The 20,581-nt window shown below is 39.5% G+C and overlaps 1 protein-coding gene across 1 annotated transcript in view; it reads left to right on the top strand.

Moving 5' to 3' along the window:
* The first annotated feature begins 2,205 nt into the window (after positions 1-2,205).
* LOC107570762 (splicing factor 3B subunit 2-like) overlaps positions 2,206-20,581 on the top strand; it is a 29,351-nt gene continuing 10,975 nt past the window's right edge. The window contains exons 1-18 of the mRNA XM_016257016.1: positions 2,206-2,390; positions 2,957-3,000; positions 3,084-3,146; positions 3,247-3,387; positions 6,355-6,417; positions 8,013-8,145; positions 8,799-8,902; positions 8,991-9,099; positions 9,525-9,616; positions 9,717-9,902; positions 10,182-10,304; positions 10,384-10,464; positions 12,445-12,683; positions 14,013-14,160; positions 14,342-14,487; positions 14,591-14,692; positions 16,273-16,372; positions 20,110-20,307. Of these exons, the coding sequence (XP_016112502.1) occupies positions 2,285-2,390; positions 2,957-3,000; positions 3,084-3,146; positions 3,247-3,387; positions 6,355-6,417; positions 8,013-8,145; positions 8,799-8,902; positions 8,991-9,099; positions 9,525-9,616; positions 9,717-9,902; positions 10,182-10,304; positions 10,384-10,464; positions 12,445-12,683; positions 14,013-14,160; positions 14,342-14,487; positions 14,591-14,692; positions 16,273-16,372; positions 20,110-20,307 (2,178 nt within the window). The 5' untranslated portion in view covers positions 2,206-2,284. The remainder of the gene's footprint in view (positions 2,391-2,956; positions 3,001-3,083; positions 3,147-3,246; positions 3,388-6,354; positions 6,418-8,012; positions 8,146-8,798; positions 8,903-8,990; positions 9,100-9,524; positions 9,617-9,716; positions 9,903-10,181; positions 10,305-10,383; positions 10,465-12,444; positions 12,684-14,012; positions 14,161-14,341; positions 14,488-14,590; positions 14,693-16,272; positions 16,373-20,109; positions 20,308-20,581) is intronic.

Below are 20,581 nucleotides of genomic sequence, written 5' to 3'. Positions count from 1 at the left end.
TCAAAGAAAGGGGTGAGATTTTGTGCCGCCTTGAAAAACAAATAATCTGTGTCTTTCCTACAGATAATTTAAATCCCCATTTATTGGGTCCATTTTTCCACTTCATCAATTGCAGCTTACATTTTCTTATTGACATACGATACATTGCGGCCTCTAATCCACAAAGCCCCGTCATCCGCATACAAAGATCTTCCTACGTATGCCTTCTTCACATCAAATAAGACTGCTATTACTACTTCTTTGTTGGTCTGTGCTTTCCTTGTGTCTGACTCTACAATACAGAATCCATTGTATTCCGACCCCTACGAAACCGTCAAAACATACCTAACCAGCATATGCTGGTTTTTTCAACAGGGAAGGCAATTGGTCTGTAACTAGAAGGATCTGATTAAGAACGTGTACTATTATTGCTTGTTTCCACACTGAAGGAAGATGTCCAGTATCCCAAGTTTGGTTAAACAGATTTAATATTATTTTTAACGAGTTATCTGTCCTGTGTGCCAACATTTGATAACATACTCCATATTTGCACACTGCGCGACGTAATGAACAACAAGCCCCATGAGGCAGTGCGCGGCGTTCCCGTGATCCCTTGCGCCTGAGCGCGTTTGTTCCGTAGAGCTTCATCATGGCTAGCGACGGGCCGCCGGGCGCTGATTCAAATACAGCCATTAACACATGGACTCACGGCGAGCTGCAGGCCAAGCTGGCCGAGTTTGGAGCACCTAACATGGGTGAGATGAAAACGTTTGAATACGAGCTCTGTGGCGGAGTTTGGCTAGCCTTATCGCTCGCGTTAGCCGGTTAGCCTGTTGTGTCCCTGTCTGCTGCTCAGGCCTTTACTGCGCAAAGCCTCGCGCTAAAGTGTGTCGCACGTGTGAATACGTCTTCTGGGAAGCTGTATTTACATGTATTCGGGTGATTAAGACACGCACGACTGTGAAGGGCATAAGCTAAGCGTTAATGAAGTCGCTCGTGAAGCGCAGTGTGAATGTTTGTGTGATATAATAACACTGAAAACTGATTTAAATACAGTCATACTCCATTAAAACCATGTTCAATTCAGTCCAGCAATGCATATTACTAATCACAAATGAAGTTTTGATATATTTACAGTAGGGCATTTACAAAATCTCTTCATGGAACATGATCTTTACTTGATATCCTAATGATTTTTGGCATAAAAGGAAAAATCTATAATTGTGACCCATGCAATGTATTGTTGGCTATTGCTACAAATATCCCCCAGCGACTTAACACTGCTTTTGTGCTCCATCTCTTTGTGTTTTGTGTTCTTCAGGTCCCAGAGAGGAGCTCATAGACCGACTGAAATCTTACGCACAGGTAACACATGCAGGCTTTTTAAGTGCAGGTCTGCTCATAAGATGCATTTCTTTCTCTGAGTTTAACGTTAATCTCTTCTGCAGTCTGGGATGATCTTAACTAAGCCGAACATGCAAGGAGGAGATGACAAGGTCATGACTACTACGGTACTGCCATGTTTAGTTTATTCCCTCTCTGTCTTTGTGTTTCAATTAGTTGTGTTCGCAAAGGCAAGTATCTCCGTGTTGTTGTGTGTGTGTCTCTCAGATGCCAGGTCTGCCGCCCATGCCCCCGATGCCCTCTATGCCCCTGCCGCCGGGCATGAACATGATGCAGGCCATGAACATGATGGGCGGCCCTCCACCCATCCACATGGGCATGATGCAGCACGACGACAGAGCAGCGCAGGTGAGGGAGAGACACAGCTCTGTGTGTGAAATAGAGGTCTGCTCCCCGAGCCGAGCCCAACGGGTCCCGAAATACTTTTGGGTTTCGGTTCGGGTTAATGTTTAATGAATAGCTTCGGGTCGGGCTCGGGTTTATAGCTAAACTAAAACTATGTGCAGTAGGCTACGCTGCTTTCATAGACGCACGCACACACATTATAGCACACGACAACACAGCACGGAAACTTTTCACAGATGCGTCAAAACATACCTAACCAGCATATGCTGGTTTTTTCAACAGGGAAGGCAATTGGTCTGTAACTAGAAGGATCTGATTAAGAACGTGTACTATTATTGCTTGTTTCCACACTGAAGGAAGATGTCCAGTATCCCAAGTTTGGTTAAACAGATTTAATATTATTTTTAACGAGTTATCTGTCCTGTGTGCCAACATTTGATAACATACTCCATATTTGCACACTGCGCGACGTAATGAACAACAAGCCCCATGAGGCAGTGCGCGGCGTTCCCGTGATCCCTTGCGCCTGAGCGCGTTTGTTCCGTAGAGCTTCATCATGGCTAGCGACGGGCCGCCGGGCGCTGATTCAAATACAGCCATTAACACATGGACTCACGGCGAGCTGCAGGCCAAGCTGGCCGAGTTTGGAGCACCTAACATGGGTGAGATGAAAACGTTTGAATACGAGCTCTGTGGCGGAGTTTGGCTAGCCTTATCGCTCGCGTTAGCCGGTTAGCCTGTTGTGTCCCTGTCTGCTGCTCAGGCCTTTACTGCGCAAAGCCTCGCGCTAAAGTGTGTCGCACGTGTGAATACGTCTTCTGGGAAGCTGTATTTACATGTATTCGGGTGATTAAGACACGCACGACTGTGAAGGGCATAAACTAAGCGTTAATGAAGTCGCTCGTGAAGCGCAGTGTGAATGTTTGTGTGATATAATAACACTGAAAACTGATTTAAATACAGTCATACTCCATTAAAACCATGTTCAATTCAGTCCAGCAATGCATATTACTAATCACAAATGAAGTTTTGATATATTTACAGTAGGGCATTTACAAAATCTCTTCATGGAACATGATCTTTACTTGATATCCTAATGATTTTTGGCATAAAAGGAAAAATCTATAATTGTGACCCATGCAATGTATTGTTGGCTATTGCTACAAATATCCCCCAGCGACTTAACACTGCTTTTGTGCTCCATCTCTTTGTGTTTTGTGTTCTTCAGGTCCCAGAGAGGAGCTCATAGACCGACTGAAATCTTACGCACAGGTAACACATGCAGGCTTTTTAAGTGCAGGTCTGCTCATAAGATGCATTTCTTTCTCTGAGTTTAACGTTAATCTCTTCTGCAGTCTGGGATGATCTTAACTAAGCCGAACATGCAAGGAGGAGATGACAAGGTCATGACTACTACGGTACTGCCATGTTTAGTTTATTCCCTCTCTGTCTTTGTGTTTCAATTAGTTGTGTTCGCAAAGGCAAGTATCTCCGTGTTGTTGTGTGTGTGTCTCTCAGATGCCAGGTCTGCCGCCCATGCCCCCGATGCCCTCTATGCCCCTGCCGCCGGGCATGAACATGATGCAGGCCATGAACATGATGGGCGGCCCTCCACCCATCCACATGGGCATGATGCAGCACGACGACAGAGCAGCGCAGGTGAGGGAGAGACACAGCTCTGTGTGTGAAATAGAGGTCTGCTACCCGAGCCGAGCCCAACGGGTCCCGAAATACTTTTGGGTTTCGGTTCGGGTTAATGTTTAATGAATAGCTTCGGGTCGGGCTCGGGTTTATAGCTTAGCTAAAACTATATGCAGTAGGCTACACTGCTTTCATAGACGCACGCACACACATTATAGCACACAACAACACCGCACGGAAACTTTTTGGCTCCTCTATCACGGCCGGGATGGTGTCGACTCCACAAACTCCCCTAATTATCCATTCTGCTGTCGTGGGTGTGCGTCATAAAAGTCGATGCTCGGGGAGGACAAGGAGTGATAAAAGGCGTTATTGGGAATGCAACCTCTGTGGCTCTTATCTCCCATAAACACTTCTCTGTGTTTTACAGGGCATGCACTGCTGCGAGCCGAAGGGGGGACGGCCTTTATGATTTATTCATAAGATCAGTGGAACAAGTGCGCAAGATGAAAGTCACGGGAAGAGAGGTTTGTTGTCTGATAAGGCCTTGTTATGGTGATAAGGCTCTTTTCTTTTCGCCTTTTTAAAGTTGAAAAGCCATCGGCGCTTTCCGCACGCTCCGTTTCGCTCTGGTGATTTGGTGTGGATGTATACGTGGAGCTGCTTTGAGTTCTTGCTTTTAGTTTTTCGGGGGTTAATGAGCGAGCTTTATTTTGCTTTTATAGTAAAACGTGATAATGGTCTGAATCTCACGAGGTGAATCTTTCCAGAACATGTCTGACTGTTTTTTTTTATTATCTTAAAATCACACGAAGATAATGAAGCTTTGTTTTGCATTATGACCATTTTCATCACATTTAACCCTCTTTTGCTCATTTCTCATGGCTATAATGAGAAAAACATTATAAATTAAGCATGTATTGTTGTTCACAACCTATGTTGCTTAATGTGGTGTATTTCAGAGTGAATGATCTTAATGTGAATATATATGTATATGTATGTGTATATGTATATATAATACAAATTAATCACACATTTTTTTCTGAAATTAATTGCGATTAATCCCACCTAAAATTAATGTTTTTAAATATACTTTTATATTGCAATAATTTTACATTCAATCTTCAAATTAATGTACAAACAACCTAAAGACAGTACATTTTTAATAATAGTTTAATGGCATGTTTTTTATGACTGAAGGCCAGTATCACTGATACCAATAGGCTACTAGAGGTCTGCTACCCGACCCGAGCCCGACGGGTCCCTAAATACTTTCGGGTTTCGGGTCGGGTTCGGGTTAATGTTTAATGAATAGCTTCGGGTCGGGCTCGGGTTTATAGCTAAACTAAAACTATGTGCAGTAGGCTACGCTGCTTTCATAGACGCACGCACACACATTATAGCACACGACAACACAGCACGGAAACTTTTCACAGATGCAGGTTCACACACGCAACTCTCTCTCTTTCTTTCTCTCTCTCGCTAATTCAAATAAATGCGATCTTACCGCACTGCATCTCTGTGTCTGATTTAAAGCTGCTACCCGAAATACTTTCGGGTTTCGGTTCGGGTTAATGTTTAATGAATAGCTTCGGGTCGGGCTCGGGTTTATAGCTTAGCTAAAACTATATGCAGTAGGCTACACTGCTTTCATAGACGCACGCACACACATTATAGCACACAACAACACCGCACGGAAACTTTTATTAGTAAAATAGCTTCGACAGGCTACTGACTCGCAACTTTATATTTCTCTGCAATGAGGGGGTAAAATCGCTGTTTTTGAGGGAACTAAGCCTCATTGCTTGTAGAGAGAGGCGCGCAGATGCAGGTTCACACACGCAACTCGCTCTTTCTTTCTCTCTCTCGCTAATTCAAATAAATGATATTAATTCAAATAAATGCGATCTTACCGCACTGCATCTCTGTGTCTGATTTAAAGCAGACCGAATGCTAACGAGCCTTAACTGACGAAAATGACCATAATTTGCATGATGGAAGAATTATCGTCTTGTCGTATACAACCATTCAAAAACTCGGCAGAATTTATGTGACCGAGGCACCTGATGTTCATAAACTTTCATAACTGGTAAGTGCTTTTTCTTTTGCCTTGTGAACTGGCCGAGCCTTAATGATTCTGTTTCTTTACATGTATTTGTTTACTGACCGTTGCATGCAATTGTGAAATATAGCATTTAAAAAAAAAAAATTGGCTATTCGTTGTGGGAAAAAAAAAAAAAAAAGATGTCGGGTTCGGTCTCTAAATTGAACTGTGCCGCTCAGGTCGGGCTGGGTCAGACGATCTCTGGTACGGGTCGGGTTCAGGCTTCAGTTTAAAGCCTGTGCAGACCTCTAGTGTGAAACCTTACATCTCACTCACATGCAGACCTCAGTTGCATGACTTTACCGTCAAGTTCCACTTCTGTTGCTCGGTGACTTCCATCAAATAGTCCTTTTAATTTTTGCAATGCATTCTGAGCATTACCGACCAAAGATATGCACGATTGCATCTCGTTCCTTATCAATCAGCGCAAACACTCACATGTTTAACTTCAAAATAAGAAGCTTTTTTTAAAATTTAGAACTAAAATGCATGGTACGGGTCGGGTTCGGGCTTCAGTTTAAAGCCTGTGCAGACCTCTAGTGTGAAACCTTACATCTCACTCACATGCAGACCTCAGTTGCATGACTTTACCGTCAAGTTCCACTTCTGTTGCTCGGTGACTTCCATCAAACAGTCCTTTTAATTTTTGCAATGCATTCTGAGCATTACGATCAAAGATATGCACGAGTGCATCTCGTTCCTTATCAATCAGCGCAAACACTCACATGTTTAACTTCAAAATAAGAAGCTTTTTTTAAAATTTAGAACTAAAATGCTATGCTAAACGGGTTAAATGGTGAACCAGAGTTAGGAGTTTATTGAAATGAAAGTTTTACTTGTGTCTCAGGCTGTTGTTTACAGCTGTATGTGTGTGTGTTCAGGGTGATTCGCGAGGGATGGATGAGCAGATGAAGGAGCAGGAACTCCTAGAGCAGCAGAAACGGGTGAGAAAATACTTATTCTTATTGCTGTTTTCAACCGTGCTGCTAAACTCAGAAGGATTTCTGCCATATCGCTCAAGCAGTTTCAGCTGTTTGATTGTGAATGATTTATGCACTACTGTTCAAACTTTTAGGGTCAGTATGATTATTTTTAAGAAATTAGTAGTTTTATTCAGCAAAGACACATTAAATTCATCAAAAGTGACAGTTACAATTAGAGGTCGACCGATAGTGGATTTTGCCGATACCGATAGCTAGGTTGGACCACACTGGCCGATACCGATTAATTAACCGATAGTTTTAAAATTGATACTGAACAAAAATTAAATAGTGCTTTATTAACAAAAACAGTACTGAACCATGCTAGTAGTAGTAGTAAAAAAATAATAATAGTAAATGTTGAAATTATGTTACCATTTCATTTCAACTGTCATGCTTAGAGGCACATCTTTAAATATATACACAAAGGCTATAGCATTAAAATTATATACATATGGATATTGTATGTATACTCTCAGACTTGAACTGCTTCTATTCTTGAACACTTGATTATCTAATCAAAATAAAAGTGCAGCGCTGAGTCTAGGAGAACTCACCGGTATCACACACACTCCGGACGCGTCGCGTTCAACTCGAGCAGCGGTCTAAAACTGTTTATTTAATCACCAAACAGACACAAGTTTACTTCAAAAATGAACAATTTGACATGGATGAGTTTGAAGTTTGGTGTTTAAAAAACTTTATTAGAGCCACAGAAAGACAAACGTTTTGCTGAAAATGCACAATTCATTATGTACATTAACAACGATTCGGGACCAATATAATGTAATTTAAAGGAAAACTATGTGAATGGCGTTCTGTGGCGCGGCAGGATTTTCTGTCGGCTGCATTTAAATCCGTGTCTGAAGTTTCCCGCTCTGTTCAGCGTGCAGTATCACGTGTCTAAACAAATAGCACGTGCGGTCAGTGATTTCAACCACTAGAGGCTGCTCTCGCATTGTGTAATGACAGCAGACCCATCTCAGCCGTTCCAACAATGGACGCAACCCGGAAAACTATCGGCATGGATTTTTGTCAATAACCGATAGTTCCAGCAATCAACTATCGGTGCCGATTAATCGGCAAAACCGATACATCGGTCGACCTCTAGTTACAATATTATTACAATGTGTTTGAGCTTTCTATTCATTATTCAAAGAATCAAAATAAAAATGTATCACACTTTTCACAAAACTATTGAATAGCACAACTGTTTTCAACATTGATAATAATTAATGTTTCAAATCAGCATATTAGAATGATTTCTGAAGGATCACGTGACACTAAAAAATTCAGTTTTACATCACAGGAATAAATTGCATTTTAAAATACATTCACGTGGGAAAATAGTTATTCTGAATTGTAATAGTTCGCAATATTGCTGTTTTTACTGTATTTTATGTCAAATAAATGTTGAGCATAAAAGACAAAAAAAAAAACGTACAGACCCAAACTTTTAAATGGCTAAATGGTCTAAATGTTTTGATGTGTATTCGTGACGTAGATTGTGCATGTGTTAAGTTTGTACAAAAACAAGTGACTGTTTGTCTCTCTCTCAGGCTGCTGCTGTGCTTCTGGAACATGAGAGGCAGCAGGAACTTGCTAAAATTCAGCAGGGGGCGCCACCAGGCACCAGAGGACCTGAACTGGGACCACGACCCAACCTCCTGCCCCCCATCCCGCCTCTCAGAGGTCAGCGCCCCTCAGCCTTCATACTGCAGAAATATGGCAAAATGCCCATTCGCCAGCATGCTTTCTTTAACAGCTCTGAATTTATGCATCGACATCGATTTTATGATATCATGCTGATTCGATGCCTTTTGTTTTTATTTTACTAAGAATATATAATAGGCAAGACACTACAGGCAAACACATTTTTTTCTTGCACTGGTTTATTTTAAGATTTAAGAAATATTTGGCTTTTCATAACATGTTATTTCGGACTAGTGGAAAGAAAACGTTCAAAATACACATTCAAGTGTTTATTTTAGTACACTGTGCCTGTAGATTTTAGTCATAGCACATGTTTTTAAAGGTTGTTTTCTCAAAATGAATGCTCAGATTTATTTTCTGGAAATGTATGCAAGTGCATATTTACTTACATAATGCCTCATTTGTGTATTTAAACATAACATTTCAGAAAACTTGTAACACCAAAAAAAGGTTGCAATGTATTCCATTAACATAGGGAGTATGTTTAATTATTAGTATTATTTTTTTTTACCTAATTCACCTTATCTGTCTTGCCTTTTGCCAACCAGACTAGATTGAGATGACTGCAGCCTTCAAATCTGTTACTGATAAGGGTGATTTTTACTTTAGACATGATTTCTGTCCTCCTGTAGTTGGGACTCAGGGTGGCCCCACCCCTCCAGGTGTTTCTCTGTTGCTACAATCTGCCAATCAACGGCAGAAAGTCCCGCCCCCTCCGGGAGAAGATGCCAGAGAGGTGCGAGATCCTGAAAGCCTCAATGCATGATCGGTTTGACACACAAACCCAATCTCTTCCCTAATCTTGACTTGTTTGGTTTGTTCAGTCGTGGCCAGGTGAAGATGTCGGCATCGGGCCGAAGATTCCTCAGGCTCTGGAGAAGATCCTGCAGCTGAAGGAAATGAGGCAGGAGCAGCTCAGCATCGCCCCTACAGGTCACTATGAGCAGCAACACTATGACTGCCAATCCACAGGGTTTATTTCATGCTTAAATGCCACCTTAATGTTGCTAATGATCATATTTATGAGATGAGAGCACTTCAGCACATCGAGTCTAATTATCAGTGGGAGGAACACTGAGTTTACTTTTGAGACTCCAGTTTATAAGCTGAGGGTGTGAGAATGAATAAAATCATAGTGAAAATTAGTGCTGTATTTTTTTTTTTTTTGTAGTTTAGCTTGTAATTCATTATATGAACTCTTGCACTATTTATTTAAAATTTGCCTAACAAATCTGAGCTTTCTAGAAAAGGTTTGTAATTTAGCTGGTTTAAAACATGAATTGTCTTTTGTTAGAGAAAGAGTGCTTGCATTCAAACAATGCAGAAGTAATCATCTCTGTTGCTGGTTTTATCCACAGAGGAAGGTGATGAGGAAGAGATGGATATGAATAATTCCTCCGCCCGTGGATACTCGGATGAGGACGATGAAAGTGGTCTTTCTAAAAAAGATGTAGGTGTCCTCATGTTTTTTAGCAGCATTTGCAAGGCTCTCATTGATCTAACTTGCCGTTCTGCAAACTCTCTCTGAATTTCTCCTTGTTTACTTATAGAAAAATCGCAAGCGCAGGAACAGGAAAAAGAAGAACAAGAAGAAGAGGCAGCAGCAGGAGGAGGAGAAAAAGAAAGAGGAGAGCCGTGAGAAGGAGCCCGAGGTGGAGATTGAGTACGTGACGGAGGAGCCTGCGGTCTACGACCCAAACTACATCATCTTCAAGAGGATCTTTGAGACGTTTAAGGTCAGACAATGCTACATTTATTGATGTTTTGAGATGAGTGCTGTAACTTTCAGAGCGCAACATTTCCTAAGCTCCAAAAAGAATGTTTGCTGAAACTAAACTGCAAAACTTATATGATATGAGAATGTATAAGAAGCTTGTTTGGAGTTTGATGCATAATTCATACTCCTCCATCACAGTTTGACATCCATCCTGCTTCATTCACCTAGACTGATATTTTAAAGACTGAAAATAACTCATATTTTGCTGGATGTGCCACTCAATGGCTTTCTATCACAGCTGACGGATGATGTGAAAAAGGAGAAGGAAAAGGAGCCAGAGAAGCCTGAAAAGCCAGAAATCCTTTCATTTAAGAAGAAGGGGTTCGAGCTGGAGAAGAAAGACAGCGATGACAGTGACGAGGTGAGTTGAAGGCCCCTTCTAGATCTTGTAGATTCCTGATGATATTCCTGTCTAACGCCGTCCACTTCCTGTTTGACAGGAAGCCAGAAAAGACATGCCGAAGTTGTCCAAAAAGAAACTGAGGAGGATGAACAGGCTGACGGTGGCAGAGCTCAAGCAGGTAACAAATGTGCCATTTCTGTTTTTCTCTTCATTTGATCAAAATGACTCCTAAAACCACCTCCGAGTTCAATACCTTTAGATTAAAATGTATATTAACTGATTAATTGAATATCTTTTAACTGTAAATGTGATTAAAGGAATGGTCGCTATTCAAGATAGAGTTTTTCTTCATGGGAACAGATTTGGAGACATTTAGCATTGCATGACTTGCTCAGCAATGGATGTTCTGCAGTGAATGGGTGCCGTCAGAATGAGAGTCCAAACAGCTGATAAAAACATCACAATAATCCACACCACTCTTGTGAAGTGAGAAGCTGCATTTTTGTAAGAAACAAATCCATCAAGACATTTTTCAATTGAATCTGTTGCTTCTGTTGAGCAATAATAAAGCTTCATCCAGTGAAGTCATCTCGTCTGAATCAGGATGGATCACAAATCTCACGGTTCAGCTCATATTATGGTTTTTGAGCCTCGGATCGTTTTTCTGATCGGCAAGGAAAAAAAAAAAATTCAATGTAACTTTGCTTTCCATTACTCAAAGCTAAGTACTTCTTCGATACCACAGCAAAAACTCCTAGCCTAAGAAAGATCGAACATAATAATAATAATTAATTAATTAATAATAATGTATGCATTTAGCAGACGCTTTTATCCAAAGCGACTTACACAGCATTCAGGCTAAATATTTTTTTTTTTACCAGTATGTGTGTTCCCTGGGAATCGAACCCATGACCTTTTGTGCTGCTAACGCAAAGCTCTACCACTGAGCCACAGGAACATGATTAAAGAGACAAGTCAGCAGCCAGTAAAAATAAGAACACGAACACAAATTACAAACATAGATAAATACAACTGAACAATGTTACAAATAAAGTAAGGTTGGTGATATTCAGGTACAGAAATGTAATAATTAAGTGTAAAATAACACTGCATAGTGCTCACTGTATACATTAAATATAGATTGATTCATCTCTGTCAAAAACATTTTGTTGTTTGAGTAGCATTAATGACAGCAGCAGGTATTTATAGGCTACTGCCCCTTTAAGACCTGATGCACGGATCCAATATAATGATACATATCCGATTTATTTCTCCGCTGTGCTCTTCCACTTATGACATAACCGACTGGTTACCAGAATGATTGTCGAGATGGCTATTTTGTCATAATTGTATTTATATATGTCTGTTCAAGAGGGGAGTCAGTATGGTGTTTGCGCACCGCTTGAAACACGCTTCATGTGTGTGTCTGTGAACATAGAAAACAGCACGCGAGTAACGAATCGAGTTACATTGTCTTTCACTGAAACCGTTTAAAATCGTTTGCGTGCGTACAAATGATAAACTTTCACTATTATTTCACTCACATGCTTGTCGAACCGTGGGACTTGGTCTGCTGCACAGATCAAACACCATTTACAAGACAAAACAGCTCTAAACAAATACGTGGGTTGTGTTTGATGTGAGAGGAAAATGGCATTATAATGCATTATGGACTTATGTTATGGATATTTTGGTCAGAAGTTACAGTTTAAAGTTCCGATGTCTTAATGTTGGATTTGTTTCTTACAAACACTCAGCTTTTTTACTTCACAAGACATTAACTGGTGAACTGGAGTGGTGTGGATTACTTGTGGATTATTGAGATGTTTTTATCAGCTGTTTGGACTCTCATTCTGACGGCACCCATTCACTGCAGAGCATCCATTGCTGAGCAAGTGATGCAATTCTACATTTCTCCAAATCTGATGAAGAAACAAACGCTTAAGTACATCATCAGCAAAATTTGGGTGATCTAATCCTTTAATATGAAATGCATAACTGAGCCGTCTTAATCATAATTGCATTAAAAAAAATTACTTCGCATTCAGATAACATGTTCAAGTCATTTCAGAGTGTAAGCAATTGGTATTTTCAGAACTAACGTCAGGTAAAGTTGAATGATCACGCTTCATAATGTGTGTGCTGCTCTGTCTGTCAGCTCGTGGCGCGTCCTGACGTGGTGGAGATGCACGACGTGACTGCGCAGGAGCCCAAGCTGCTGGTGCACCTGAAGGCCACCAGGAACACGGTGCCCGTGCCCCGTCACTGGTGCTTCAAGAGGAAGTACCTGCAGGGCAAGAGAGGCATAGAGAAACCTCCGTTTGAGCTGCCCGAGTTCATCAAGAGAACCGGCATCCAGGAGATGAGAGAAGCCCTGCAGGAGAAGGTACAATCTGGGTTCATATACATAAACTAACACAAATATGAAGCAGCACAACTGTTTTCAACATTGATGATAATCAGAAATGCGTCTCGAGCAGGAAATCAGCATATTAGGCTGATTTCTGAAGATCATGTGACACTGAAGACTGGAGTAATGATGCTGAAAATACAGATTTGCATCACAGAAATAAATTACATTTTAGAATGTTCAGATAGAAAAAAAAAATTGTATTATTTACAATACTTTTGCTGTATTTTTGATTAAATAAATGCAGCTTTGGTGAGCAGAAGAGACGTCTTTCAAAACTTTTTAAAAATATAATATGTATATTTAGGGCTTAATATAATTGCATATGCATTTCTGATACATATTCATACAGTTATGTTACTCTTGCCACATTCTGTTCCTGAGCAAGGTCATAAAACAACAGTGTGTACGACTTATCTTCTTTTATATTCAACAATATAAAACGGAGAGTTCCGGTCCTCGATTCTGATTGGCTGAGCCACATTTTAATTTACGTTTTTGTAAATTTTTTATTTTTTATACAGTACATAGATTGCATGTGTGTATGATGAATCATTTTATTTATGATCACAATTTCTGCTTCTCAATTTATTAAGCATAATCGTCTGCAATATTTGCCAACTGTTTATACTGAAAACATTTTCATTTAGCATTTGCGTTATGTTGCATTGGTAACAAGCCTCCACTGACTTTCATGGTTGCAGCAGAATAGTTTAAATCGGAGAGATGTTTCTTAAATTGATGCATTTTTTGCTCCATAGTACATTTTATTACATGGTAATAATATATCTAAAATATGTAGGCGTACTGTATGTGTGTGTGATTATGTGTATGTTTATGATTTGCTTGGTTTTAGATTCTGAAATTGTGATTATAGAGTGTATATATTAAAATTCTTTATATATATATATACATGTACTTTAGCAATTTTTAGAAAGTAAATATATGTATTAAAATTTTTTTACATTAATATTGTATATTTTATATATGTTTATTTGTGCATTTCTTTAGCTAGAAATGGCTCTTTGTGAGTGTGATCTCAATAAAATGATCATTAGTCAAAATGACAAACCATGTGGTTTGCCTGCAATATGCAATTAGAATTTTTCACAATTAATACTTCCAGCAGTGATGTGCAGAACTTTTTAAAGGAACAGACTTTCGTCTGTAATCCGGTAATAAAGTAACGTGTAACACCAATCTAATGATCTAACAAAAGCACATCAGTCTCCATTAGAGGATCTGACTTAAACAAGACACGATTCAGTAAAACTGTTCTGCAGTGTAAAGCTCATTAGTGTTGTGGTCATATAAAGCAGTGATATCTTCCTAATTAGGTGTGTCTCTCTCTTTCAGGGCTGTTCGTTTGGGTATCATGCGGGCGGTTGGGGTAAGCCTCCTGTGGACGAGACGGGAAGACCGCTGTACGGAGACGTGTTCGGCACCAACGCCATAGACTTCCATGTGAGCATACTACGAAATCACATCCTGAATATGTGCCTTATTCCTGGGGAGAAAAATAGAGTGCAATTTTAATCATTCATTGGGAGGAGATCTAATTGTAGGACTGCAAAAATGTCTTCACACACTTCTCCTTCCTGTGGTGTTTGAGTCTGTTGTTTGGTTTGCCTGATAATGTTGACAGGCCAAAGCAGAGGAGGAGGAAGTCGATCGAACCACGTGGGGCGAGCTGGAGGCGTCTGATGAAGAGTCGTCTGAGGAAGAGGAGGAGGAGGAGGAGAGTGATGAGGAGAAACCTGATGAAACGGGCTTCTTCACACCTGCAGACAGGTGCTGCTCGTCTCAGGGTCTCAGACTGTGTCCGTCTCTGATTGGCTTGTGTGTGTTTGAGACATGAGGGCTCACAGATGTCTGTTCTCTCTCATTATGACAGCGGGATGATCACTCCGGGCGGCTTCTCCTCTGTTCCTGCCGGCATGGAGACTCCAGAGCTCATCGAGCTCAGGAAGAAGAAGATCGAAGAGGCCATGGACGGGTGAGTGTCTGCGCAAATACGAGTTTATGTGAGGAGCAGAGCCAAATTTAAGGCCCTATTCACTTAAAGTCATCTGCTCATATGAAATTAATTTGTCAAAATGTGAAAGTTTGCATGCAATATTTTTTTATATGTATCATGTGATACATCAGGCCTTTATGGCTCATACAGTGATATATAGAGAATATGGAGCTGTATATATACAGGGTGTCCGCGGGTCCTTAAAAAGTCTCATTACCGCTCAAATATCATTAAAAAGGTCTTAAAGTCTTAAATTTAACTTGTTCATGTCTGCAAAAACCGTGTGTGTGTATATGTGTGTATATATACATGTGTGTGTATATACATATACATATATATATATATATATATATATTAATTAATTTTTTCAAAGAATCAAGCTAAGCAAAAAATATGCAATTTGGTGCAGATGCTGGTATTTAAATGGCCAAAAAGTTATATGAAAGTCTGATATCTTGTAATATAAATCTATATATTTATAGCAGTATAACACAGACTACTGACAAAAACATATAAATATCAGTTGTCACTGACTCTATATCTTCAATGATATGTCTTAGTAAGGTGATATTAATGCTTAGTTTTATAAACAAAGCTGTGATATATATATAGATAAATTAATTTTTTCAAAGAATCAAGCTAAGCAAAAAATATGCAATTTGGTGCAGATGCTGGTATTTAAATGGCCAAAAAGTTATATGAAAGTCTGATATCTTGTAATATAAATCTATATATTTATAGCAGTATAACACAGACTACTGACAAAAACATATAAATATCAGTTGTCACTGACTCTATATCTTCAATGATATGTCTTAGTAAGGTGATATTAATGCTTAGTTTTATAAACAAAGCTGTGGTTTCAAAACACATTATGCAATGCAATACAATGATGATCGAGAGATGAGCAAATATATGTTCCTCAAAAGCCTGAAGATCATATTTGATATTCACTAAAGAAAAAAAGATGGATAATCAAGTAAACCTAAGTTAATTCAATTCGAAATATTACTAACAATATAGTTATTCTTGCATTAACTTTATGAAAATCGGTAAAGATTTGACATCGTGAAGGATGAGCCGAAGATTTTACCTTTTTAGAAAAAAGTCTAAACTGTCAATCAGATCACAGAAGGCATGTAGCAGATTGTGCAACAGGTTTTCCAGCAAACTTTTGATCGTTTAGAGACCTTAATTCATGTATCAAGTATGATAGAGTAGGCTTTGCAGGGTTAATTAATCCAACAGTACATTGTGACTCATTGTGTTTATTCTCTTTGTGAGAGCTCTGACAGGCCCCATATGGCAATGCTGGCTTGATTATTCCTCTAGTGTTGCAGAAGCCACACTTTTAAACTTGCTGTGATATGAGAACCAGCTACATTTGTGCCTAATGTGTGTTGTAGTACTTAGAAATGTGGGCTGTTAACCATCATGTTGTAGGTTTGAGCTCTGCAATTGCTGTTTGGTGAGCTATCAGCATCGTTTCCTCAAGCACTTAAGATGAAAGCGTCTGATAAATGGCTGCTTGTGTAACTCGTGTTTGTGTGTGTTTTCAGAAACGAGACGCCTCAGCTGTTCACGGTGCTGCCGGAGAGGAGGACGGGGCCGGTCGGGGCCGCTATGATGGCGTCCACACACATCTACGACATGTCTACGGTACGGCTGTGCGCGAGAGATGGATGCGTGTCGCATAGGGCTGTTCAGTTTCTCAGATCAGTTTTGGTTTGATAAATGTGACCCTGCCTGTGAAAACCCAGCTAAAGTCATTTTTTTGTGATTGACTGTTTTCTACATAAAATCATCCTTCATAAACGCGTAGAACATTCTGTGAAAATATAACCTTTATATCTTTAATATTGACTGAGTAGGGCCATGTCAAATATTGAAATCATAGCGAAATTAATGGTTGAAATCAAAATGTGATGCTTATCTCATAATTAGATTTTGAGACTTCACTTGAGATTTCATAGATAGGGTTATAAATTCTTGGGACAGGACCTAAACGCACGCTTTCATTTTAACATCCATATGCATTTAAATAAAACTTAGCTGATTTAAAACAATGCACTTATGCAACCAATATCAGTTCCCATCCAGTTTCAAATCCCATTTTATCCACTTTTAGCACCTGTCGTCCAATAATCACAGTAAGCTTTGTTACTTTTGATTTAAAACAAAGTTTCAGCTTTTAAATTATATCAATTATACCACAAAATACAAACAATACACTGGGTTTTGACAGTCTTTAATGTGGCATCGCTATAGCATGTCAGTTCAAGTGGCATGTGAACCGATTATCTCTTCATCTTTACTACTAGTTATTGCATGAAATAAACGAGTGAACATCAGAAGGAGTTGAAACGAAACAACTTCACAAAACGTAATTGCTCAGTGTTTTAATCGCATAAAGACATTAATAAAGCAGCTTCTAAACAATGTTGCTTAATATTGTTTTCCTCAGAAAAGCCAATCAATGTCTGTAAACTCATTAGTTGATTATAAAAACATAACTCTAGAGGAGGCTATATTGCATATTCATTATATTTTCACTTAACCTGTTAGCGAGTCTTCATTATTTCATGTATAATTGAATTAGGGGTGTAACGGTACACAAACATGACGGTTCGGTACGTACCTCGGTTTTGACGTCACTGTTCGGTATGGTTTTGGTACTGCAGGAGGATTTTTTTTTTATTTAACAATGGTTTACTGAACAAATTGCTCTTTCTTTAAATAAATTCAATTATAATTACAATTTTCTTAGGGATAAAAATCTACCTCAGCTTCTGCTCTAAACTATAGGGAGCCCTTTTACATTACTATAAGGTTACAATTAACAACAGAGCCCAAACTTAAATTCAATTACTGTTTATTTTTAACTATAATAATCAACACTCAAATGAGAAAATTGTATGCAAAAAAAAAAAAAAAAATTTTCAATTAACTTCTAAATTATACAATTTCTATTTGTTGTTGAAGTATAATAGTTTACAGTGTCATAACTTGTTTAATAAAATATTTATTTAAACGTACATTAAATAATGAAGACATCACTAAGAGTTAAAGTAAATATAATAAAGTATTGTCTAATATTTCGGCAAGTGCTCTTCACTAGACTTTTCTCTAGCAAATAACGAGCTGTGCACACTAATGACTTGCCTGAGGTAAATGAAATGCTACGTGACATTTTATTTACAAGCTTCTTTCTGCAATTGAAACACTAATTGAGTGATTACATGATGTTCATTCATGTATGTTTTGTATTATAACTAGTAATAAAGAGGAAGGGGTGATCACGCTCACTCGCGCTCCGTGCTGCCGTTAGAACTGATGTGTTATACGGCAATATACAAAGAGTGTTAAAACGGCATTTATTGTCTGAATTTCCTGAAAAAAATGGAACGATTTGTTTGGTACACATGCGCACCGAACCGAAAGACCCGTACTGAAAACTTTCTGTACGAATACGTGTGCTGTCACACCCCTAATTTGAGTACATGAAAACAAATTTTTATGACAGCCAACATTTAAATGTTTATATTTAAATAAGGAATGAGTAGAAACGTAATTATATATTATATAAATTTATAAATTATATAAATTATATCTGAGGGTGGATTATAGCTAAAAAAAATAATAGATGGCAAATGAATTTGGAGTTAATTGTAACCCTTAATATTGTGGTAATGTACCACCTGACATTTTCTCCTTGTATTGTTTACACACGTAACTGATATACATCTAAACGAATCGATATCAAATTTTAACTTTAATCGAATCATGAAATCTTTCCTTATCCAGTCCTGCTATGCATCGTCTTCCCATTTATAATTTTCAAAAACAAAACCAGACACATTAATAAACAGTTGCATATTGGTTTGTGTGTTTTATAGTAATCATGTCACCTCGCAGCCAGACAGAATCCGCCTCGTATCCCAGAGTTCTCTCTGTCTGGTTGATTTCAGTGTCTATATCTCTGCAGGAGCGCTGACTTCACATCTCCATCAGATCTCTCCCAGCCATCACATGCAAATCACTCCATCCATATGGCACTCGTTTGCATTTAAAATGACAGCGAGAGATAAACGAGCACCAGCTGGGCGGTGGAAACGTCAACTCTACACCGTTTTTATCACTGCAGATGTGCTTGTTTAGTCGTTGCATGAGAACCCATTGAGAGTTTGGACAGATGTTTGTGTGTGTGTGTGTCATGTTTGCTTGCTGCTTCCCCTCTGATTGCGTGGTCCTCTCGTGTGGTGCATGCAGACGGTGATGAGCCGGAAGGTGGGCGGAGTCTCGGTGCTGGGTGGAGACTCTCAGGGGGTGGAGGTGGCTCTGGCGCCGGAGGAGCTGGAGCTCGACCCCATGGCCATGACGCAGAAGTACGAGGAGCACGTCAGAGAGCAGCAGGTGGAGAAAGAGGACTTCAGCGACATGGTGGCCGAACACGCCGCCAAACAGAAGGTGAGTTCAGATGGAGCTCTAAAAATGCGTTTGATCAATCAGTCATAAACCTTCTGATCATAGATCTCTGCAAAAACAAAGAAACGGGAAGTTATATCTTGGATTAGTGCATTAATTTAAGATTATTTTTAAGGTGTGTTTACATTTTGTCCTCCACATTTCCATTATTGTATTGCGTAAAGGATGTCTTATGAGCTTAGTTCATGATTCCCATTGTCTTTGTTCATGATCATTCTCATTAAAATAGAGAATCTATACAGCTTTAAAAAAAAAAACATTTTTTGTCAATTCTTATGATTTTCCTCATTTGTTAGATGCTTTGGACAAATGTCTGCTTAAATTAAGACTTAGTTATGGTTAATTATTCATATTTCCCCATGAGCTGATTCGCTACACTGATATACATCTAAACGAATCTATATCAAATTTTAACTTTAATCGAATCATGAAATCTTTCCTTATCCAGTCCTGCTATGCATCGTCTTCCCATTTATAATTTTCAAAAACAAAACCAGACACATTAATAAACAGTTGCATATTGGTTTGTGTGTTTTATAGTAATCATGTCACCTCGCAGCCAGACAGCATCCGCCTCGTATCCCAGAGTTCTCTCTGTCTGGTTGATTTCAGTGTCTATATCTCTGCAGGAGCGCTGACTTCACATCTCCATTAGATCTCTCCCAGCCATCACATGCAAATCACTCCATCCATATGGCACTCGTTTGCATTTAAAATGACAGCGAGAGATAAACGAGCACCAGCTGGGCGGTGGAAACGTCAACTCTACACCGTTTTTATCACTGCAGATGTGCTTGTTCAGTCGTTGCATGAGAACCCATTGAGAGTTTGGACAGATGTTTGTGTGTGTGTCATGTTTGCTTGCTGCTTCCCCTCTGATTGTGTGGTCCTCTCTCGTGTGGTGCATGCAGACGGTGACGAGCCGGAAGGTGGGCGGAGTCTCGGTGCTGGGTGGAGACTCTCAGGGGGTGGAGGTGGCTCTGGCGCCGGAGGAGCTGGAGCTCGACCCCATGGCCATGACGCAGAAGTACGAGGAGCACGTCAGAGAGCAGCAGGTGGAGAAAGAGGACTTCAGCGACATGGTGGCCGAACACGCCGCCAAACAGAAGGTGAGTTCAGATGGAGCTCTAAAAATGCGTTTGATCAATCAGTCATAAACCTTCTGATCATAGATCTCTGCAAAAACAAAGAAACGGGAAGTTATATCTTGGATTAGTGCATTAATTTAAGATTATTTTTAAGGTGTGTTTACATTTTGTCCTCCACATTTCCATTATTGTATTGCGTAAAGGATGTGTTATGAGCTTAGTTCATGATTCCCATTGTCTTTGTTCATGATCATTCTCATTAAAATAGAGAATCTATACAGCTTTAAAAAAAAAA

Source organism: Sinocyclocheilus grahami, unplaced genomic scaffold (genome assembly GCF_001515645.1).
Source record: "Sinocyclocheilus grahami isolate Dianchi unplaced genomic scaffold, SAMN03320097.WGS_v1.1 scaffold1502.1, whole genome shotgun sequence".
Classification (NCBI taxonomy): Eukaryota; Metazoa; Chordata; class Actinopteri; order Cypriniformes; family Cyprinidae; genus Sinocyclocheilus; species Sinocyclocheilus grahami.
This window is presented reverse-complemented; position numbering and strand designations above follow the sequence as displayed.